We start from the raw sequence: 23,951 nt of genomic DNA on the forward strand, positions 1-23,951 counted from the left end.
TCATCTATAAGACTCTTAGTGAAGTATTACGTGGAGCAGGAGAAAAATGAAGATGACTTCTGAATGGTCCTTCAAATGTGTGGAGCTTGCACTCAGGTCTAAAAGAAAAAAAAAAATTTTTTTAAAGGAAGGTAAATGGCTCTTTCTAGGGAAAGAAGTAGGCTCCTTGGAATGTGATCTTTGCTCCAGACTGGGGAAAACCATACAGGGCTGCGGAGCAACCCTGGGGCCCAGTCACCTAAACACTACAAGTCCCCAAAAGCACCGCGGTGAGGGCGGGGCTTGCTGACCGTTACGACGTAGCGGGCGGGGTCAGACGGGACCGCTCTGCCCTGGGTTTTCAGCCCCGCCTCTGTCTCTTTCCCCGCCCTGTTGCTGTGGCGCCGCCGCTGGCTGTAGCCCCTGGTGAGTCCCTGGAGTGAAGGTGGGCAATTAGGGACAGTTGGGCCCTCGGGTTCCCCGACTTCACACATCCAGTCCTGAGAAAGGGCCATGGGCGGGCAGTGGTGCGGCTGGTTTCGGTTTTCACCTCCTTCCATCCTTCTAGGGTGACCGTGAGAGTGGCGTCATGGGGCCCCTGGAGCCCCTCCGCGGCCTTGGAGGGTTGAGGGCAGTTTTTTCCCCGAGGAGGGTAGGGATTCAGTGCCCGGGGCCGGGTGGGCGGCTCCTGGGGCAGAAGGAATCCTCTGACCCGAGTGAGGGTCTTGAAGTCACGACGTCATGCCCTCGCCTCTCTGGCCGAGGTCGTGTTGGTTCCTTAATCCCCGTGCTTGACGTCATTGGTGGCTGTGGCCGAGGGCGGACCTTGCCCAGTCACCCTAGGCAAGTTATGGGCCTCAATTTCCCCGTCTTGATCCCTGAAGCCCCCTTCCTTCAGTTGAGGCCGTTTGTAATTGGAGGAGATGTTCTAGACGACCGAGAAGAAAGAGCACTTGGGGTGCGGTGACCTGCTTCTTTACCGTTGATCTCCGGTGGCCCCTCCCTCCCCACCATCCCCCCCCATCTTCCCCCACCCCCAATTTAGTTTGGGGCTAATGTTCCCACTCTAATTTATTATGATTTCAACCCCTCCTGGACATTTAAACTTTTTTCTATCACTTGGATTCTTGGCTTCTGATGTAAGCCAACAAGTGGCCATGGTTGGAGCTGAGTAGAATAATACAAAAGCTATGTATTATAACATCTCCACTATTGCAAAAACTGTTAAAAGCAAAAGACTTTTAATACAATAGGTCTTTGTAGACTGTGTAGAGCACATGATTAAGGAATATCCAGGTGAGTGACTTTCACCGATACTTTCAGAGGGCCTCTATTTGAAACTCTACCCTTTTGCAGAAATGACAGCTGTGGAGTGGGAAGGACCCTAAGAAAGGTAGTAAGAGTTATGTAACACAAGTCATGTGGTCTTTGGAGTCAGATAGTACAAATAGGGCTCTTTAAAATTTTTGACTGTGCTTATTAATATAATACCATGCTTCCTCATTTTCTTAGATGAAAAGACAGTTAAACTCTTTCATTTCCTTTTTCCTTCACTTGGGATCATCATTATAGCTGGAAAGTTCCTTAGAGATTTTCTTGCCTGATCCGTGTGTTTTACGGATGAGGAAACTGAGGCCTAAAAAGAGGTAATGTGACTTGGCCAAGATCTCAGAGCTAGTTAGTGGCAGAACTAAGACAGGAACCCAGGTGCCTTGGCTCCTAGCTTAGTCCCCTTTCTATTACACTTCAAACACTGTCACTACCCAGGTCACTTCAAGGGTTAGCAGAATCACCCTTTTCACAGAAAAAGTATAAAATCTCAGTAAAGTAAAATGGAATAAAATGGAGATTTAGTCCACAGCTTGGAGCTTTTTGCAGTTTCTCCTGGTTGCCCAGAACAGTTTTTCTGTTCTTCCCTAGTACTGTTGGCACTGTGGTGTTGTGGTATGTGGGATGAAGGCTGCTTAGAATAAGCCGGGCAGCTAATCCAAACAGTTGTTACTGAATTAGGTATTAAAAGTCTCCTGGGGGTACAGAATTTACTTAAGGCACTAGAAAGATTTTAGGTAAGGAACTGGAATGAACTTGGAAAATTCGGATTAGAGCAAGTGGCTCTCATAATTTGAGGACCAGTGACTATGTGTCTGTGCTTTTGCTCCCCATCTCAGGGCCATCTACACACCCATAATATCTATTGTCAGTGTTCTCTAAAGGGTAGTTTTGTGGAAGCATCTATTCCAGGGCCAGGGGGAGTGGAACTCAAATCAGTTTGTCCATTTTGCTAATTGCTAGTAGTTTAGAAACTTAAGTAAGCAGAAGGATGAAGGGATTAGGTTGAATGTGTGTTTAGTTTTTACTTATTTTTGTTTTTACTGTTCCCAAATGAAGAACTGATTGGCATTTCTCTCTCGGCTGTGGATTCATTTGGTTTCCTTCTGTGAACTGATCCAGAGAAACTTATAATCTATAGTCTTCACTTCTCTTGAAACATGTGCCCACTGGTATAAAAGGCGAATGTAAAAATGTTGGGCATTCTTTGTGCTAGAATTTTAGTTTTTGTTGCTGTCGTTTTATAAGGTTATTCTTTGTGGTTCAGCACACATGAGGAAAAAGCTTTAGGAAAATTGGTGAATTGATTTGGTTGAATATTTGCACTGTTAGAACCTAAACCAGAAAGCTTAAAAAAAAAAAAGACAGAAAGCTTAACATTTTTCAATTATTCTGCTAAAAAGCGTATCAGCGTAGTTTACAGATTCAAGAAAGAGCAGGAGTAGAACTGGCTTCTTGTTCCTTCAGGAGAATATACGAGAATCTATGCCCTCATGGAACAGTCCTGGGAGTACTGTATTAGGCTTGAGAAGCTCATTAGATGAAAATGTGTCAGGTTTTCTTAGAAGCCAGGAGCCAGTTCGGGAGACTCATTTTAAGATATATTGCCTATTATTGCCTGCCTCCTCTGAGGACCCTAATCATTTTGGAAACTGAGCTGAAAAAAAAGAAAAAGTAGCAACTGTGTCAGAGTCCAACTAAAGTGCCTCTGACAGTTTGTGGAATCTCTGCATTATTTTCCCACGTTTGATGGTTTGTTTTCTGTTTTTGGTTTTGGTTTTTTTTGCGGTACGCGGGCCTCTCATTGTTGTGGCCTCTCCCGTTGCGGAGCACAGGCTCCGGACGCGCAGGCTCGGCGGCCATGGCTCACGGGTCCAGCCGCTCCGCGGCATGTGGGATCTTCCCGGACCGGGGCACGAACCCGCGTCCCCCGCATCGGAAGGCGGACTCTCAACCACTGCGCCACCAGGGAAGCCCTGATGCTTTGTTTTTAAAATTTTCTATTTGTTTTCCCTGGTCACTCGTTATATGGCCAGTCTTTGATTTGAGGGTAGGAGTAAGGAATTAAGTGGAATACCATTCCATGACTTCTAGGGAGCCTAATTCATCCCACTGCTTTTTAATGACTCTAGGTTTCTAAATTTAACATTTGCTCTTTTTGTATTTCTTCTCTCTTCCTTGTCTCTGTGGATATTGCCAGAATTAGAAGTGGATGGTGGACAGGTTCTATAGTGGGAAGAGTGGTTAAAAGAGGGGAGCTGATGCTTAAATCATTCTAATTTTCCTTCCGCATCCTTCCTGCCCGCCCCCGCCACAAACAGTCATTTCTAGACTGCTTTGTCAGAAAGACAATTTCCCAAGCCGTTGTTGGAGCCCATTTCTCCCAGGGAATTTTATCGCTGGGAGGGAGGATAAGCTTTAAGGATCACTGACCTTAAAAATCAGTAGATAGCTTCCTTCCAGGAAAAGTTGAATGAGGTACCTCCTCACTGACCCAGTGTAGATTGACATGGTTATGCTCTAGGTTTACCCATGGCCTTTTCTAAAAGTCGTCGGCTTTGGTAAGAAGCAGAAAAGCCACTATTTTTCTTCACTCTACCTCCTCAAACCCTTCTGCAGTCTTGGCAGAAGAGTTTTTTATTTCAAGAATGATTGAGTTCCAAACACCCGGAGTGCCATTGGGTGTCCCCTGAGTCCTTCTGGGAATGTAATGAGGTCTCTGAAATGGAAAACTTCATGGAGTCTCTTATATTTTTGATAAGCAAGGAACCAAGGCTGTTGACTTTTCCAGACAGATGTTAGGTTTTCAGATGAATGACAAGAGATGAAGGTTCCATTGGCTGTGCACTCAGGCCTCAGAATATGAGCTCTTTCATGTCATTTTGTGTGTGTATGCTGTCCTTTCTTCAGTGAGATTCTGTCAGGATCTCAGTTCCCCAACCAGCGGTTGAACCCGAACCACAGCAGTGAAAGCCCAGAATCCTAACCACTAGGCCACCAGGGAACTCCCGCCTCACCCTATTTTAGAAAAGAGAAAGCTGAGAAACAGCGTCTCCAAAGGTACCCAACAAGTTAAGAGCGGGGCTAAAGACAATAATCAGCCCCTCCATCATTCACAGCATTGTTTACCTACAAAGCCGCTTCCTTTCACTTTTTGATGAATTGCATATGTATCTTATTCATTCATTTATTCAGTGAGTAAGTACTATGAGTACCTAGCAATAAGTGATTGCTATGGGCTAGGTGTTCTGTTGTGTATGTAGTGGTGATAGTGTTATGAAGGAAAAGAACAGGGAGTATGATGGTATTTAGGCTAATTGAGAGACAGGCCCCGAATTCACTCTTTCCGGAGTGTTCTCATGATCCACAGTAAAGGACAGATTAAGTCACATGCTCAGATAAATGGTGCTCCAGGCTTAGGACACAGGGGCTATGCTGGCCTCAGTGTGACTGAAGACCACTAGGAAAGACAGGGAGTCTGCGAGCTGAGAAATCTCCCTGCCCAACCTCCCACAGCATCCAACAGATCAGTAGTCAACAGCTTATCATGAGGAACAAGTACTGGCCTAGACTGGAATGTGACCTCTTTCTTCCTTAGAAAAACTGATCTGAGGTTTGAGGTTGAGGATGTGGCCAAACTGTGTCACAAACCAGAAAGCTAGTACATTTCTTAGTTCCTTAGCTCAGTCTCGAGAACAGACAGTTCAGTGCCTCAAAGTTCTCTTACCTTCTCTGTGAAAAAATTGACTTCTGGGGGAGCTGGAAGAGGAGGCCTGTTAGCTTAGAGTTCAAAATAAAACCAGGAAATAAGTGGGGTGGGGCAGAGCTAGAAGAGCTACTGTGTTTTTCTGGTTATTGTACTTACTCTTTTTTTAAGGGGGGTGTGTGTGTGTGTCTGTGTGTGTGTGTGTGTACAATCTTCCAACACGTTCTAACAGCTGAATTTGTAAGATACCATGTAGTAGTGTTTGCAAATGTCCAGCCCTTTCTGCATCTGCTGTGTGGAGCTGCAGTATTGTTTTCATTTCCCAGTAGAACTCTGGGTTGAGAAACATAGACTCACTAAATGCATTTAGAAGACAGGCATGTGGCTTTTGAGGTCCCGACAATTCAAAAGACTTTGTTTTCTTTTGTGTGTTGTTTTTATCTCCCCAATAGTTCCCATCCTTGATCACATTTTATCTGTACTATGACCTAGAAAGGTGAAATACAGCTTACTAGCCCCATTTTATAGATAGGAATCCAAACTTGCTTGCTGTCCTCCATGGGCTGCATTTTTCTGTTTCTTTGCTTTTATGCATGCTGCTTCGTTCATCTGGAATTTCCTCACCCCCAAACACATTTGTCAGAATTCTAATCTTCCTCGAGGGCTTATCTAGGATTCTACTCACTCCTCGAAGCTTTTCTTCATTTTCCTAACCAGTTTCACTTCTCTCTCTTTTGAACCCAAGAGCATTTTGCACTTATTTGGCAGTCACTTAAATTCTCATCTAACCTCCATATCGGATTGGGACTCTTTTGAGGGCAAAGACTGACGGAAAAGAAAAGAAACACAAACGTAATAGTCACTAACATCTGTAAAACCCTCTCTTTATCCAGACTTTGTGCACGTGCTTTATTCTGTCACTCAGCCTTTACTTTGTGTGAATTGCCTACTCTATGGCAGGTACTGATTTAAGGACTAGACACTGCACATTGTAGGCATACCTATCTGCTTCACAGATACTATTTTTTCTTTTTTTTTTTTTTGCGGTACGCGGGCCTCTCACTGTTGTGGCCTCTCCCGTTGCAGAGCATAGGCTCCGGACGCGCAGGCTCAGCGGCCATGGCTCACGGGCCCAGCCGCTTCGCGGCATGTGGGATCTTCCCGGACCGGGGCACGACCCCATGTCCCGTGCATCAGCAGGCGGACTCTCAACCTCTGCGCCACCAGGGAAGCCCACAGATACTATTTTTTTTTACAAAATTGAAAGTTTGTGGCAACCCTACCTTGAGCAAGTCTGTTGGCGCCATTTTTCTAACTGCATTTGCTCACTTCATGTCTCTGTGTCACATTTTGATAGTTCTCACAATATTTCAGACTTTTTCATTATTATTATATTTGTTACGGTGCTCTGTTATCAGTGGTCTTTGATGTTACTTTTGGAAGTCTTTGGCATTTTTTAGCAATAAATTATTTTTCAATTAACGTATGTACATTTTTTTAGACATAATGCTACTGCACACTTAATAGACTACAGTATAGTGTAAACATAACTTTCATATGCACTGGGAAACCAAAACAACTGTGTGACTTGCTTTATTGAGGTATGTGCTTTATTGAGATGGTCTAGAACTGAACTTGCAATGTCTCCGAGGTATGCCTGTGTTTCAATTAATGCTCACAAAAAAAAGAATGAGGTAGATGTTATTAGCCCCATTTTACAGATGAGGAACCATGCACAGAGTCCAGTTAAGTAAATTACCCAAGGGCATGCGTTTAATAGGTGATGAAGCTGGAATTTGAACTCCAACATTTTGATTTCTGAACCCATGCTCGTCACCACTGCATGTCAAATAATCTCCTTCTCTCATCCCTATCTTTCTTTCTGCACCCATCCCCAGCTCCTAGCAGAGTGCCTTAATGTATAGAAGGACCCGATAATTACAGGATAAATGAAATTGAATAGAGAAGCTGAAATCTAGAGAAATTGACATTCCAAAAGTCATAGGGCTTGTTGGAATGAAAAATCTAGAATCTAAGTCTTAACAGTTCCCAGCTCAGGAACCTCTAGGCTGCCTTACTTAAGGCATTTAGAGGAAGGGGCGCAAACTAGATGTGAGCAGAGAACAAGGGTATGTGAGGGTGGTGGTGCCTGTGGTGAAGAGGTCACAGAGACTCAGAAAATTCTTATAGCACAGGAAGTTATGAATGCAAAGTGGCTCATAGTGAAACCGAAAGCAAGTTGTGTGATCTCAATACTTGTCAGGCTTTTGCTTTAACTGACTTGCCCCGAACTGAATGTTTCCTGGGTGAGAGCCCAGAAATTTCCAGCATTTCAGACAACCCTTTTTGAGCCTTATTCTATCCCATATCTCATAACAGGACCCCTACCATGGAAGAGACAGTAGAAGATCCCCCCACATCAGCTGTCTTGCTGGACCACTGTCATTTCTCTCAGGTCATCTTTAACAGTGTGGAGAAGTTCTACGTCCCTGGAGGGGACATCACATGCTATTACACCCTCACCCAGCATTTCATTCCCCGTCGAAAGGATTGGATTGGCATCTTTAGAGTAAGTGCTTAATTTAGTACCAAGTGACTGGGAACTAGAGGTTCATCTTAGTTACCTGAGTGTGTGTCTGTCTCTGTATTATAAGCATTTTGCATATATGTGTGGCCAATGTTAAAATCCTAAACTAAGCTCCCTAGCACTTCTCCCTACACACACCAGCATGTGCTGTAGGACTCAAATTTTAATTTCAGTCTTAAGCTAAAATAAGATAGCAAATCATACAATCCACAAGTTTTATTATACTTTCAAAGACCAAATGTAAATGTTTTTTAAATTATCCTATTTTGAAATATTCATCTATGACTTGACTGGGGTAGGTGGCCCCTTATATAATTTCTGTGAATTTAAACGTCACTTGCTTACTTAGTACAGTGTTTAATTTGTTTTAATATAAGTATTACAAATCTGGAAAGGATGTTGAAAATTTACCTTGTCCTATATCTTGCATCCAAGAAGTTTGTTCCTGAATAAGCGTGTCTTGCTTCTTTGTGAAGATTTCCAAGAACGGAAAGTTTATGAGCTCCCTCGGTTTCCTCTTCCAGTGTCTAATCGCCCTGTCAGTTCAAGTACAGAAATGGTACTTTTTATTATAGTCAACTTACTGTCTAGCTCCTCTTCTTTCCCCCTCTGTATCTCTGTCTCTGACATCCCCTCACACACAAACACACACATGCACACTCTTACTCATTCACTCACTCACACACCATAATGACAAATCGTCCTAATTACAGAGACAGAGATAAAGGTCAAACGTAAGTAACTTACACTGCTGAGTCCCAACATAAGTGACCTTTGTTTTGACACCTCAGTATGTCATGTGCTTGTTTACCAATGCTGTTCATCCTAAAATCAGACATCGTTCTTGAGTGCACTGTGTAGGAGCTGATGCTAATTCACATTTCCTCATCGAATTCCTTCTCCTTAATTGTTTGGAATTCCAAGCTAAGTGATAGAACGATGGAAGCTGTAGGTAACAAGGCTGGTGTTTAGAGGTGGGGGTAGTGGACAACCGGAGGGACAGCCGGAGCAACTTCCAGTGAGGACTTCACTCTAAAACAGATGAGAGTCTTATGCTTTTTATTTATTTATTATTTATTTAATTATTTATTTATTTTAATTAATTTATTTATTTTTGGCTGTGTTGGGTCTTCGTTTCTGTGCGAGGGTTTCTCTAGTTGCGGCGAGCGGGGGCCACTCTTCATCGCGGTGCGCAGGCCTCTCACTATTGCGGCCTCTCTTGTTGTGGAGCACAGGCTCCAGACGCGCAGGCTCAGTAGTTGTGGCTCACGGGCCTAGTTGCTCCGCAGCATATGGGATCTTCCCAGACCAGGGTTCGAACCCATGTCCGCTGCATTGGCAGGCAGATTCTCAACCACTGCGCCACCAGGGAAGCCCTATTTTTATTTATTTATTTATTTATTTGGCTGTGTCAGGTCTTCATTGCTACACGAGGGCTTTCTCTAGTTGCGGTGAGCGGGTGCTACTTCTTGTTGCCGTGTGTGGGCTTCTCATTGCAGTGGCTTCTCTTGTTGCAGAGCACGGGCTCTAGGCACACGGGCTTCAGTAGTTGTGGCGCGCGGGCTTCAGTAGTTGTGGTGCACGGGTTTCAGTAGTTGTGGCACGCAGGCTCAGTAGTTGTGGCTCTCGGGCTCTAGAGTGCAGGCTCAGTAGTTGTGGTGCACGGGCTTAGTTGCCCCGCGGCATGTGGGATCTTCCCAGACCAGGGCTTGAACCCATGTCCCCTGCATTGGCAGGTGTATTCTTTTTTTTTTTTTTTTTTTTTTTGCGGTACGTGGGCCTCTCACTGTTGTGGCCTCTCCCGTTGCGGAGCACAGGCTCTGGACGTGCAGGCTCAGCGGCCATGGCTCACGGGCCCAGCCGCTCTGCGGCATGTGGGATCTTCCCGGACCGGGGCATGAACCCGCGTCCCCTGCATCGGCAGGCGGACTCTCAACCACTGCGCCACCAGGGAAGCCCAGCAGGTGTATTCTTAACCACTGCACCACCAGGGAAGTCCCGAAAGTGTTATTCTTTTTAAAAACAAATGTTTAAAAGCATTGTTTTTAAATGCATCTATACTTCATTCATTTCAGAGGTATTGCGTACCACAATAAGGAAATTGTGGTTAACCCAGAGAATGGCCTCTGATGTTCATTGTCACAAAGCTGTTGATTTGAACACCTACCCTAAAGTGTGTAAGCAAAGTTTAAGACTAATAAAGAGAGAACACAAACTTTTTGAGAACATATGATGTGCTAGGTCTTTGATGAGGGGTGTGTGTGTGTGTGTGTGTGTGTGTGTGTGTGTGTTTGTGTGTGTTTGTGTTTTCTAATTTAATCCTTACAGCACAGCAGCCCCCTGAGGTAAGTAGTAGTATTGCTTGTGCACAGATGAATAAAGTGAATGTACTCAAGATGGTGACCTTCCCAAGGTCTCCTAGCGGTGAAGCAAGTTTGTTTGACTCCCAAACCTCTGCTTTTCTTCCTCTTTTCTGCTGAATTCCTTTGAACAACAGATGGTCAGTTAGAGAATTAAGGGCTGACTGTAAAGTTGTGTACTTCCTAGCTCACTTCTAAAGTGCTCCTGGTGTTCTTGCAGTGTAGTCTTAATCATACCCCTCAACTCCTCATCTGCCCTAACACTGCTGGTTCCCAGCACCAAGTAGGCCCTCACAAAATGTTTCTGCACGTGCAATATGCTACATCTTCTCCATAGAGTGAAAGCTACCACCAGTGATAAAGCCTAAAGTGGATGGGAGTTAGCTTTTCTTCCTTCAACGTGGAGCCCTGTGCTCCATACTCTCCTTTACCCGGGCATTTATGCGATGTTCCAAGGTTCCGGGGAGGGGAGATGTCATAGCACAAGAGGCAGGCTGCGACTAGGACTGCTCAGATGGAAGAGCCAAGGACAGAAATCGCAGGTGGCTAGGAGTTGCTTCCTTGTTCCAAGGCAGCAGTAATTCTTAGGCCTTCCTAGATGATATTTTGGTCACAGTGCATTAAGAAACTCCAGGATGTGAATGAAGACTCCATAAAATTCCTGCTTCCTGTACCTCCACAGGTTTCAGTGGCCCAGAGGTGCTTACAGCAATGGTGTGGGTGTTAATGAGACACTAAAACATGCCCTAGTATGTGTGATGCACTTACAGCCTTTTCAACCCTGCTCTGATTCCTTAGTATATGAACGTGGAATTTATTTTTAGTTCTTTTTCTTCCCACTGGGCTCAGGCAGGGTCACAATATGGCAATAAATGTAATTTTGCTTATTTGCTGAGTATTCTCCCCTTGAAGACACACGGCTCCTTTTCTGTTCTCCAGTGTACTCTCATCTTCCAGATGGGATTTGAGCCGTCTTTTACCCTCTTCACATTTAGTGAGAATGTTTTCCACTTCGCCAGCTTTCTGCTCTGAGGCATATTTTACAGTATTCTTATATCTTATGACTTACTGCATTCCATACCTAGAAGGGGCCTTTATGACTACCAGATTGTTGTTGTTATCTTTATCACCAAAAAGCCTTCATTAAACATGCATTAAGAAAAACACTGAAGAAAGAAAACTCTACAGATTGGACTCAGTTATCTGGTACCTCATAGTCTAAGAACACTCTTGCATCCAACCCCAACACACACATTATTTTTAAAATGCACTTTTAGGGGCTTCCCTGGTGGCGCAGTGGTTGAGAGTCCGCCTGCCGATGCAGGGGACACGGTTTGTGCCCTGGTCCGGGAAGATCCCACATGCCGCGGAGCGGCTGGGCCCGTGAGCCATGGCCGCTGAGCCTGCGCATCCGGAGCCTGTGCTCCGCGGTGGGAGGGGCCACAGTGGTGAGAGGCCCGTGTACCGCAAAAATAAATAAATAAAATAAAATGCACTTTTAAACGCAGTGATATAACCGGGTTGGTATAGGTGACAAGACTGAATTGGACACAGGAGAGGACGAACCAGTGGAGAGGGCAGATCAGAAGTGCTTTCTGATTAAGAAGTTCCAAGAACACTGTTGTAGGAAAATAGCGGGATCAAGGTTCACAATCCCACAACTTTTCCCCGATCACTCTCGGTTCTATGTCTGACTTGGAGATACAATATTTGGAACTCTTGTCCTGGGTGTTGAATGGCCAGTTTTTGTTTCCTTCTAAGACAAGTAATTTAGACTGTGTGTGTGCATACCAGTTTTTAATTGTATATATAGTTATCATAAGTCAAAAAACAAGATTTGATCCATTGTGGGTAGATCGTATCATAATGAACTTACTCTATTGTAAAATCAACATAACAAAAAGTGCATTTTACGAAGACGTGGCCCAAACCTGAGCGCTTTCAGATGCTGAACAAGAGCCTCTTGTCATTGCAGGTGGGATGGAAGACAACCCGTGAGTACTACACCTTCATGTGGGTTACTTTGCCTGTTGACCTAAACAGCAAATCTCCCAAACAGCAGGAGGTCCAGTTCAAAGGTGAGAAAAATACTGGATCAAAGGTAGAAGACAGCTAGCAGCCAAGACTAATTAATTCCCTTGAGCTTGAGCTTTCTGGGTAGATAAAAGACTTCCGGATTTTTAGTTTTCTGAATAGACCTTATTTTGGATTAAAAATCATGTTCTGTTTTCAGCTTATTACCTGCCCAAGGATGATGAGTATTACCAGTTCTGCTATGTGGATCAGGATGGTGTGGTCCGGGGGGCAAGTATCCCTTTCCAGTTCTGTCCAGAAAATGAGGAGGACATCCTGGTTGTTACCACTCAGGTCTGTAAGCGTCTCATCTCAATCCCTTCCTGCCGCTAAGGGTAGCAATTCCAGGATAGGGTAGAATTTTAGTCAGTAAGCCTTTATTGAATGTCTAACAGTTAACTGTTGGGAAAATTTTATACAGTACCCATTCAAACCCACCATTCCTAAGGGAATGACTTAGGAATGTTAACAAGAATCATAACAATAAGTGATTTCTCCTTTCTCTAAAACTTCTGTAACTCAGTTGACATTCAGTTATTTAACTTTCCCAGTTACTTAATTTTTGTCATCTGCACATCTTATCACCATAGTAAATTTTATAAGCTCCTTTGAGGAGAGACACACCAGATATTCATCTTTGTATCTCTCAGATTCATTTGCTTACTCAGTTATTTAACAGGACACCTACTTCCATCCAACACTCTGGTAGGCACTAGGGATGTAGTGAAGAATCAATTAAAATCCTGTCCCAGTCTCAAGGAGCTAAGTCTGAGAGGAGAGACAAACAATATTAAGTGTTTGCAAGAAAAAACTCTGTTCTTTTGTCAATTACCCCTTTTAACTTTTTGTGGCCTTAATTTTGTTTATCTTTCTTTCTTGGTAATGGCAGCCTCAATGCTGCAATTATACAGACACACCTCTCTTACCCCGCTTCCCTACATACTGAGGGGCTGCTTCCACTTGGGGTACACAGATGTCACTACAGTGAGTGGGAATCAGCTAGACCCTAACCATCCCAGCCTATGGGAATTTTCTGCTAGAGGGACTTGAATATCCATTGAGCTATAAAGGGCCAAACATGAGTTTATGGAACGTTCTTTCGTAGGGTGAGGTGGAAGAGATTGAGCAGCACAACGAGGAGCTCTGCAGGGAAAACAAGCAGCTGAAGGACAGCTGTGTCAGCCTCCAGAAGCAGAACGCAGACATGCAGGCTAGGCTCCAGAAGAAGCAGGTATGGCTGCTGGTTAAAGGTGAACTTGGAGGTTGGAGATCAGAATCATTTTCTGTTTTTCTTGTGATCTCACGCCCTTATACTAATATCTGGCACAGATTTTAGTATATTAGAGATTTCCTTTTTATTGTTTACATATTGAAATGATATTTTCATTTAATGAATTAAATACATATACTATTAGTAAAATAATTTCATCTATTTCTTTTTACTTGTTTTAATGTTGCTACTAAAATTTTTAAATTATGTATGTGGCTTTCATGAATTAATTGGACAGCACGTTTCTAGGAGAAAAGCACCTTTATTTTGCCCACTGCTGTGTCTGCAGTGCCAGAACAGTGTCTGGTGTGTAATAGGCACTCAGTAAATATTTGTTTAATGAATTAATGGACAAATATAAGCTCCACTAGAAGAGAAATTAGGTAGATGTATTTTTTCTTCCTTTTTTTAATTGAGTTGTAGTTGATTTACAATGTTGTGTTAGTTTCAGGTGTACAGCAAAGTGATTCAGTTTTTTATATATATATATATATATATATAAGATACTTTTCCCGTATAGCTTATTACAAAATATTGAGTATAGTTCTCTGTGCTATACAGTAGGTTCATGTTGGTTATTTATTTTATATATAGTAGTGTGTATAATGTTAATCCCAAACTCCTAAGGTAGATGTATTTTTAATATGGAAAGAACATATTAAGAACATTTTAATATAGAACTCCTTTTACTTGGATATTTCATTCACTGCTGTGTCATGCTATATGCCTGACATATAAGTGCTCAATAAATATTTGTTGGCTGCCTGAGATCCTAAACACTGTCTTAGAAATGTTAAGTCCCTTTGATGTTTCAATCTACAGGAGGAGCTAGAAACCCTAAAGAGCATCAATAAGAAATTGGAACAGACAATGAAAGAGCAGAAGGACTGTTGGGAGACAGAGCTTCTTCAGTGAGTGTGACTCTTGAATGGGAGGAGCTGCTGTATTATAGACACCCTTAGGCAGGGTCTGATTAGATTTTAGAACAGTCTTCCTATTATGACAGTGATAGGTATGATTCTCCTTCTTTGATTCATGAGCTCTTTGATTCTAGGTTAGAGAATTAGTATCAGAATTGTAAGGACAAATGACCTGAATTCAAGTATTAGCGTTAAGTATTGAACACTTGCAGTTTGAGGTCAGGAAGCCAAAATAGGACTGAAGAAGAGACTAGTGGATTTAAAAATAACTCTGCAGGCTTAGGGCCAAGGCAGCCTTAAATCGTTTAAGGTCTGGGGGAGCTGACCTAGAATCAGTATTTTTTTTCACTTAGTCGTCTCCACTTCCACAGGCTGAAAGAACAAAACCAGAAGATGTCCTCAGAAAATGAAAAGATGGGAGTCAGAGTGGATCAGCTTCAGGTAGGTAATGCCAAACCTTTGCCAAAGTATATTTCCTTAGCCTTGCCACCACTCCACTGCGGTGGCCCAGGAAGATACAGCTCATTGTACTGAGGGCCTAGTGGTGGATCGCTCAGAGCATCACACTACAGTTTCAGTGTGTGTGTTTTCCGTTCTTGGCCCTCCACACCCTTTTTAACTTTTCTTTTAGCTACAAAATCTTTTCAAGCAAAGTCTTACTAAAAGGCCTGGAATGTAAAGCAGGTAGCAGCAGGACTCTCTTTTTTAGGAAGCTGTGCCTTGAAGAGGGGCTTTAAAGGGTGGCTTGTCAGATTTTACTCAGCTGAGCCTTAGATTCTCAGGTGTAAGGTAGAGCTGAAGAGTGAAGACGTTCTTAGGGGTATTTGGCAGCTGGGAGTTGCTGGGGACACACATCTCTTTATGTTACTGCACATTTAAAAGCATTGTTCCTGTTTAGTTTTCCTTTTTTATTTTGGTTACATTCACTATTTTTGCTTTAGGCCCAGCTGTCAACTCAAGAGAAAGAAATAGAGAAGCTTGTTCAGGGAGTCCAAGATAAAGCAGAGCAGTTGGAGGACCTGAAAAAGGAAAACGGCCAGCTCTTTCTCAGCTTAACTGAACAGGTAGAGTCATGGAACAAAATATTTTTAGGCATTTGTGAAAAAATATATACATTGTTCTTTCTTTGCTCTATCATATACCTGGGTGTCACTGGCTGCGGGAAAGGTCTCAGGGAAGCCATCTGAAATGAGGTATCTAACGGCTTTTCTCAGAAACTTACAAGAGAAGACTTGCTTTTCTCTCTGCACCCTGCTCGCTCATTAGCTTAGCAGGCCTTTCCCCAGTGCGTGCGCACATGTGCTTGTGCGTGTGCGTGTGCATGTGTTTTCCCAGCAGTGGTACTGAAATCTGTTTTTGTGCAGAGGGAACACCGGAAGGAGCTCGAACGGACAGTGGAGGAGATGAAGCAGAAAGAAACTGCTGCAGCGAAGAAAGAACAGGAGTTAACGGCATGTCTGTCTTTGGATGGCTATGTGGGAGGGAGCCTAAAGAAAGGAAGGGATAGAGCCTATTTTCAGGGGATGGACAGGATAAATGACACAGATTAGAATAGCATTTACCTCTGGACTTTCTTCTCTCTACCCAAAGGGACAGAGAATCTGCCATTTATAGACTGTTGAGGAGAGGTGGGCATTTCTAATATGTGACGAGTGAAAAGGAATATTGGAAGTTAAACTTCACGAGAGATTGTAGTAAATAGAGCCTTGGGCTAGGAATCACACAGAATAACCCCTACCCCCTTCTTAAAGAGTTTTTGTCGGGGCAGACAAATTAATGATTGTCAAATGAGCTCTACAATTAGAAGATATTATAGTAGTCAGACAAATTTTGTTATAATTAATATAATGTTAGCAATTATCATAATTATAAATTGTTCTGAGCTATGTAATATAGTAATGAAAGCCTAATTGACTAATAATTTCCTATAATATATTGTTGGAAACAAGGCCTCATGGTGATCACAGGTGCCTAGAAGCTCCATTTTCTGAACTGTTGTAAGGACATGAGAACTCCTGATGTGTGGAGAATATCCAGTTATTGGGAATGTAACTCATATCCTCTATGCATCATTCATTCATTCAATCATTATCTAATTGATCATTGAGTACCTACTGTATATAAGATACTGCGTATTTTAGCTTATATAATAAAGAATAGATGCAACAAAGTTTGAAAATCTTCAACTCACAGATTAAGTATAGCTCACAGGAATGTTTTATTGTTCTAGATGGTGTTTTTTAAAAAACTGATTTGGTGAACAGCACTTAAAAATGGGAACATTTCCCGTTAAAAGAAATTTGTATTTCCAGCTTCTTGAAAAATCAGAGGCTCTGGCAACATATGAGCCGACACTCCCGCCCAGTAGCAGTATCTGGAGCTGGAGCTGCTGACCCCTTAGATGGGTCATGCGTTCCCCATGTGGCTGCCGTCCTCACTGTTTTGTTACATCCCACTCCTTCATTCAGTTCCATTACTTGCCAGGCCCCTATTGGCACTTTTGAGTTTGTGACCTCTGATGTAACAAAGAAATCTGCTTTAAATAATCTACAGCCATTCAAAGGTTTGAACCTCCTTGGTTTTCATGGAATACTTTGAAAGATCCAGGGGCTCCCCAGCTGTCTGATAGCAATTCTTTATTCCTCATGCATCCAAAAGTCCCCTAACTCTGACGACTATGTATCTTAGGCTTCAGGAGCCTAAGAACAAGAAAACAGCAGTGGAGGAGCAGCTAGTACAAGAGGTGGAACGCCTAAAGGCAAAGGTAGAGGCCGGGAAAGCCTGTTTCTTGGAGAAGTACAAAGAGTGTCAGCGGCTCCACAAACAGATCAGGCAACTCAGGGCTGCCGCACGGGTAGGTGACAGAGATGAGGGGCCCAGGAAGCAAAGGGTGTGAAGGTTTGTGGCTCCTGGACCAAGCCCAGAGGATTGTACACCCTTGTTAAGGAGAATACACCCTCTGCTAAAAAGAGGGATGGAGTATGGGGCCAGAAACCAGCCTGGAGATCCCCAGAAATAGAGGCCCCAGCTCAGCCATGGGTCTCAGGGAAGGTTTTTTTTTTTTTTGCAGTACGCAGGCCTCTCACTGTTGTGGCCTCTCCCGTTGCGGAGCACAGGCTCCGGACGCGCAGGCTCAGCGGCCATGGCTCACGGGCCCAGCCGCTCTGCGGCATGTGGGATCTTCCCGGACCAGGGCACGAACCCGTGTCCCCTGCATCAGCAGGCGGACTCTCAACCACTGCGCCACCAGGGAAGCCCTCAGGGAAGGTTTTTATAACCATTGAGCAGGTTTCTGTACAGACTCAGATAGTGCTTTCTTATTTCTGCCTTTTGAGGAAGTGAACCAGGACCAGAAGAGCCAGCAGGAGCCAGTGGGGGTGGGGAACCAGGGGCCTGCAGTCAGCACTGTCATCGGGTAGCCCCCTTTCGCATTACTACCTCAGGGTCGGCTAGAAGTGCACAGCATTCAAATAAAAAATCTTGAAAAAAAACCCCACAACTGGTAGGATTAGCTTAAAGTGTTTTTGTGAGGTATTCGCATGTGTGTGTATATAGGCAGGTGTCGGGAAGCGCTGAAGCATGCCTATGAGTTTTGGCTCCATGAAACTAGTCAGGTGAACCCATCGTACTGGGAAGCCCAGGACCGCAGTCTGGGTTCCTTTTAGCCTTGGATAAATGCCTTCCAGGGTTCCTTCTTCCTCAGTGTAACTTGAGTCCATATGCCTATCTTCACACTGGGAGGGAGTCACACCAGCCTAACTCAGTGCTTCACGCTGTGTTGGGTGAGATGTTTATTCAAGACAAAGATGATGATTGTTTCCATGGTTGCGTGGGGTTTAAAAAAAGCTCAGTTTATCCCTAATTCTGTTAAGCCAGTCTTGAGGTTTCCCCCAAGCTAACTTTTTCTCTCTTTGGTCACTTACTCCCAGCTAAACCAAACGAAACTGGCATCTTGATGCCAGCCCAAGCCTTCAGGCATTTTGTTAAGTCATTTTTCTGTAAGTCAGCATCACCTCCATGGTACCACTCCTCCCTACCCCCATTTCCTTCTCCACCACCTCAGTCCCACCACTTTGGACAGCCAGATCCTCTTTGATCTTGTTTTACCCCACCTTGGATCCAGACTGCAATAGGTGGTCCTAATCCTAATTTTTTTTTTGACAGGACCAGAACTTTGACCTGTCAAAAAGACTGAGTGAGAACAAGATTATATATAACGTTCTGCAGAAAGAGAAAGAGAGAATGGAAGAAGAAAATGGTGTAAGTGTGTAAAAGACTTTTTAAGGGAAGGAGCAGGGTGACCCAGAGATGTGATGATAACATAAAAAGTTAAACAAAAGAGCCCTTTCTGGGACATTGGATGAGACAGTTGCTCCCAAACAAAGGGTACATTTCATCTGGTTTCCTAATCTACCGCAAAACCCATTCTTTGTTCTGTAACTGAAGCTTGTTTGGCATGGCAGTAGTGACCTTGAAAGGAACAGCCTTGATGAAGATCTAACTTATTATTTTTGCTTTTAACTCCACAGCTATTCTAAGTATTGTCTTTGGGGAGTAATATCCTACATCATTTTTGTGCTAGCTGAGGGACTCTTTTCCTTCAGCACAACTTTTTTCTTTTTCTCTGCTGCCAAACCAGGAGAAGTGGTGGTCTGTACCAGTGCTGGACCCATGGTAGGCCCCAAATAAATACCATGCATTCATTCATTCATCAGTTCATTCTTTCATCCAACCAGTATTTATTTTCTGCTGTATGCTAACACATTATTATTGATTGATTGAGGATGATGGCAGCAAATAAGGTTGAACTTGAAGTCATTCTCACGTGCTTGCTGGCATCAAAGAGCAGGTGTCCATGCATTCTGGCTGCTCCTCCGATCTGCACCTCCAGCCATTCTCCATCTCTACCCTCTCCATAACCTTCTGGGCTGTGCCTTCAAGTGATCATTTCTACCTTTGATTATATCATTTATGCCAATGTGTTTCAATTTTGCAGAAAGACTTTGGGGTCTGTTTCTGGTCCTGTCATTCTCATCCTCTTGATTTAGTTAGCGGTACTTTGACTTTGAAATAGTCGATGGTGTGGGCTGGGGGTGGGGGAAGGGTGTGCAGCGGATGGGGAGGAAGAATGCACACAACTTGCAGCAAGAAGAGAAAGATCTGATATTTGGAGCTTTGTTAGGAACTGTAGTAAAACCCTCTGAAGATGTTAAGAGGAAATTTACTGATTTTCTTTTTTCTAAGAACTTTAAACGCTGCCTGTCCCCCTTGTGGCTTGATCTCTTACATTCTTTCTCTCTCTCGCATTCCCTCCCTCTCTTTTCTCCTCCCTCTCACTCTCTGTTGGCATATCCATTTAATGGGATAAAACATGAAGAGGGAAAATTATATCAGATGAATATTCACACTGTGTAAGAAAATTGTTCTAGGAAGGAGACTAAAAAGCATTCTGCTCTCAATAATGTGTAACAATTTCAATCTTAATATAGCTCCCACCACCCTCACATATCCATAAAACTTCTGTACCCCCTTCAGTTGGTGTGTATTTAAAGGTTTAAAATTCCTTTTTGCATTCATTCTAAACAAAATTCAATACATATTTAAATTCAGATATTAAGAACTCAGATCTTTGGAATACTGAGGCTGCTGCTTCCCCTTTTGAAGGATTATGGTTTATCATTTCTTGGGCTTCTCCAGTGCCACACTGTTAATTGAGGACTACCTGTAATGGGCATCCCTGGCCAGTTCCTTGTGGCCATTTGTTGTTGGCTTTTAACATGTCTCTTTAAATACTCTATCCTTAGCTTTTGAAGATGGAGAACAGCACACTGCTGAGTTACATGGGTCTGAATTATGACTCTTTGCCGTATCAAGCGCCTGCTTCGAATCAAGGAGGTGCGAGACCAAACCCAGGACTTGTCTATGGAAACCCATATTCTGGTAAGACAACTTTGCCATTCGAGGTGGAGGCCCCTGCTTGCATCCCTTTCCTCCAATAAATTTTCTTTTTATCTGAAATGCTAATTAAGACCAGCCTCATTGTTAAGACTTGTTGGGCAGAAGCTGAGTACCCAACAGAAAGACTGCCAGGCAAGAAGTGTTAATTGAGAAATAAATCTGAATCTAGAAGACACAAATAGATCATTCGCCTAGAGGCAGCAGACACAAATTGAGTCCCGTGGCTATATTCCAAATATATGAGTCAGAGAAATGTCTCTGTGTAGAAGATATATACATCTAAAGCTGAGGAGGCTAATTAAGATTTGGAAGTGGAAGCACGAGAGGCGGACTGTGCCACCCAGGATGGGCTGTTAGGCAGCCACCCCCGTGGCCTGACCAAGGGTAGCAGGGATGTGCTCAACAGAGACTCCTGAGTGGTTTGGAGGACAGGAAGTGGGGTGACAACCAGTCTTGTCATTGAAGGACCCGGGGTCAGATGTCTTTGCCAAACAGGGAACTTTCCTCCTTTTTTGTCTCCAAAGCGATATGAGACCTCATTTGCTTTTTTGCGACAGTTTAAAGCAGTCCTGTTCTCTTTTTTTTTTTTTGCGGTACACGGGCCTCTTACTGTCGTGGCCTCTCCCGTTGCGGAGCACAGGCTCCGGACGCGCAGGCTCAGCGGCCATGGCTCAGGGGCCCAGCCGCTTAGTGGCATGTGGGATCTTCCCAGACCGGGGCACGAACCTGTGTCACCTGCATCGGCAGGTGGACTCTCAACCACTGCGCCACCAGGGAAGCCCAGTCCTGTTCTCTTAACAGTCACAATCTGATCTTTGCAACAGGCAGGGGTACAAGTTTATTTTTCCTTAAAAGTATATTTTTAAACATTTCATTTAAAAAATGACTGTGTGGATTTGGTCTTAAAATCTATTCTCAGACTATTTCCGTGTTAAATTGTTACTGTTTTCATTAAAATCTCATTTTCTCCACACTGAAAATAGGTTTATTGTTTTTTTCTGATTATATAATGGCTACTGAAAATGCCACTTCATTATTTTTTCCTCTTTTCCCACTATCCTTGACCTAGATCCCCTCTATCAAAGTAGATGGTATATATGAGAGCTAAAGAATCAGAAGGGGAACAATGAGGGTTACAAAAAACAGCTGCTAGAACACAGCTGGAGAATGTATTCTAAGGATGCATTTCATTGAGTGCAGTCTTTTTTATTACCTTCAGGTATCCAAGAAAGTCCTGCCCCCAGCCTGGTAAGTATTTGACTCCTGAGATTGCCCACAGCAAATCTTTGAGAAGATTTCCCTTCCTGCTCCATCCAGTTCACGGGAGAACCGTAGGGAGACTGGTTCACTGTGATAATCCAAGTCAGCAGGGTCAATTTGGTCAGTGCCGAAAGCTGAGAGAGCCTGTTAGGGCGGGGAGAAGAAAACACAGTTCATCCATCAGTGTTCCGCTGAAGATTTTTCACCTGTGAATTGAGTTTGGTAGAAGGACTAGGGAGGAGATATGAACCAGGCAGGTAGCCAAACAAGGTACGTCCAGTGCCCCTTCCAGGCAGTATTACATCCTTTCAATCCTGGGGTTAGAGAATGCCCCAGTGAGGAGCTCCAAATGTGAATTTGTTCATTCATCCTCTACTTCTTGATCACCTACCATCTGCCAAGCATGATGCTAGGTGCTGAGGATATAGTAGAAAGTCAGACACAGTCTCTGCCGCATATAGCTTACGTTCGGACTGACCTCTTTGCTCTTCCTCCCAGCTCTCCATCAAGAAATGCCCCACCTGCAAATCAGACTTTCCTGATGACTTGTTTGATCACACCTTGGAGCAGCACATGCAGCCCCTTAGTTTGAATTGTCCAATTTGTGACAAGGCCTTCCCAGCAAAAGAGAAGCAGATCTTTGAAGACCATGTGTTGTGCCACACTCTCTAAGTGTCCCGGCCTCCTGGATCTATACTGTACATGGATTTTATAGAGTAGAAGCTTCTACTATGAGTTATGACCCAAGATCCTGCCTAACCTGAATCATTAGGGATTTACTTAGTCCTGCTGCCCTATAGATGGAGTCATGTCGGTTATCTGAAGCATAGTGTTAAGGGCTGTTACTTCCATCCTTGTGGGTTTTAGTACCTTTTAAGTCACATAACTCCAGCTGTGTCAGCCTCTCAACTAAAATGCCCATTCTTGCGAGGGTCTCCAGCATAAAGGCCCTGGGTTGGAGCTGACCTGGCTGTTCACAGGAGGCCTGACTCGAGTACTAAGTGAGTAGTTTTCCAGGTTGTCCCACTGCCATTCAAGGTCAGGCCTTGAGTGTGTTTGTACTCAGTCCTCAGTCCTAACCCTGGGGCTGGTGACTGATCAGAGGTTGAGAATTTCTACCTCCTCCTCAGGCCTCCTTCTCCAACTAATTTAGAATAGTCAAAAAAGGCATGGCAGAGAACCCAGATATCCAATTTGGATACCAAAGTTTTCTCATCTTGATTTCCCAGCTCCCGACGGAAGCATTCCTGAACAATGGACATGAAATATTTCACTCACAGAAAGGCTTTCTCTCTGGATACCTCTGACTGGCATTTTCTACTCTGGTTTTTTCCTGTGCACATAACTATTATTGTTGTAAGTCCTTTCTTAATGGTTAGTGGGACTTGTTAGAAACTGTATGGGTTTGCAACTTTCTGAGCAGGTGAGTTTGAATATGGATAAGTTAGAATAAGAACTATTGTTAATCGCTTTAATACTAAAAATAAACTAGTCCTCTATTCAGGGACTTTGGTAATTTAAAATAAACCTTGAGTTCATGTTTTTTTATTTTTAAGCTTGTGGGGAAAGTATAATCAAAAGGATTGTCGGAATTATAGACTCCACCAAGGATTTCTCTTCACCTGTCTTAACTAGTCAACAAAAGAGTGTCCTGGCCATTATCTTGAGGTGGAGAGGGAGGTGATGAAGCATTAGTTTGAGAAATCTGGAGCCCTGACTTTCTTGTTCTAACTTTCTGTGCATTTTTGAAAGGGTGTGGATTTGGGCACCTTTTGTGAACTAACTTCAGTTCCCTCCATCCAGATCTGCCTAATTGAACTATAAGAAGCAATTCCATTTTCTCCACCCCAGGGACTGAACAAATGGAAATGACTCCCAGGCCGTCAGCCAGCTGGTCACTGTAGAGACTTTTACAGAAACTTTTGAATGATGTGAAACATGATGCTGTGGATCAGGTTGAGCCAATTATAGCTCTGCATTCCTTCTGTGGTTTTCCCTGACGTGACTAAGTTAGGCCTTAGACTAACTGTATTGTCCTAGTCACAGCTCCTCACCTTTATTTCTCCTTTGATAAAATGAAGATGAGACTATACTCCCACTGCTTCTCCCGTATCACCATTTCGATATGATGTCTCTTGGACTCATAAGCCTTTGCCCTGTAAGAATCAGATGTGACATTAAGACAAAGTTTAGAATAGAAATATAGGACTTCCCTGGTGGCGCAGTGGTTAAGAATCCGCCTGCCAGTGCAGGGGACAAGGGTTGGATCCCTTGTCCAGAGAGTTCCCACATGCCCCGGAGCAACTAAGCCCGTGTGCCACAACTACTGAGCCCACATGCCACAACTACTGAAGCCTGCGCGCCTAGAGCTCCACAACAAGAGAAGCCACGGCAATGAGAAGCCTGCGCACCGCAACGAAGAGTAGCCCCCGCTCACCGCAACTAGAGAAAGCCCACGCGCAGCAACGAAGACCCAACGCAGCCAAAAAAATAAATGAATGAATGAATA

The 23,951-nt window shown here is 43.7% G+C and overlaps 1 protein-coding gene across 2 annotated transcripts; it reads left to right on the plus strand.

The window, feature by feature from the left end:
* The first annotated feature begins 338 nt into the window (after window positions 1–338).
* On the plus strand, window positions 339–23,498 carry CALCOCO2 (calcium binding and coiled-coil domain 2). 2 transcript variants are annotated; one of them, XM_059998236.1, is made up of 13 exons: window positions 339–405; window positions 7,394–7,583; window positions 11,937–12,039; window positions 12,195–12,328; window positions 13,140–13,265; window positions 14,127–14,215; window positions 14,596–14,665; window positions 15,166–15,288; window positions 15,589–15,675; window positions 18,389–18,484; window positions 20,029–20,164; window positions 21,402–21,430; window positions 22,672–23,498. In XM_059998236.1, exons 2-13 carry the CDS (start codon window positions 7,404–7,406, stop codon window positions 22,747–22,749), a joined length of 1,251 nt encoding a protein of 416 aa, XP_059854219.1. In that variant the 5' UTR covers window positions 339–405; window positions 7,394–7,403; the 3' UTR covers window positions 22,750–23,498. The 2 variants fall into 2 exon arrangements, with proteins under 2 accessions (XP_059854219.1, XP_059854218.1); XM_059998235.1 differs by having other exon boundaries at window positions 21,941–23,209.
* Window positions 23,499–23,951: the final 453 nt, after the last annotated feature.

The sequence above is a fragment of the Delphinus delphis genome, chromosome 19, assembly GCF_949987515.2.
Source record: "Delphinus delphis chromosome 19, mDelDel1.2, whole genome shotgun sequence".
NCBI classification, from domain to species: domain Eukaryota; kingdom Metazoa; phylum Chordata; class Mammalia; order Artiodactyla; family Delphinidae; genus Delphinus; species Delphinus delphis.

Excerpts from the sequence above, each read along its gene's own strand:
- CALCOCO2 (XM_059998235.1), top strand. The coding sequence starts at position 7,404 with ATGGAAGAGACAGTAGAAGATCCCCCCACATCAGCTGTCTTGCTGGAC. Across the intron at positions 14,666-15,165 it reads TCAGAGTGGATCAGCTTCAG|GCCCAGCTGTCAACTCAAGA; the intron begins GTAGGTAATGCC and ends TTTTTGCTTTAG. Across the intron at positions 15,289-15,588 it reads TTCTCAGCTTAACTGAACAG|AGGGAACACCGGAAGGAGCT; the intron begins GTAGAGTCATGG and ends GTTTTTGTGCAG.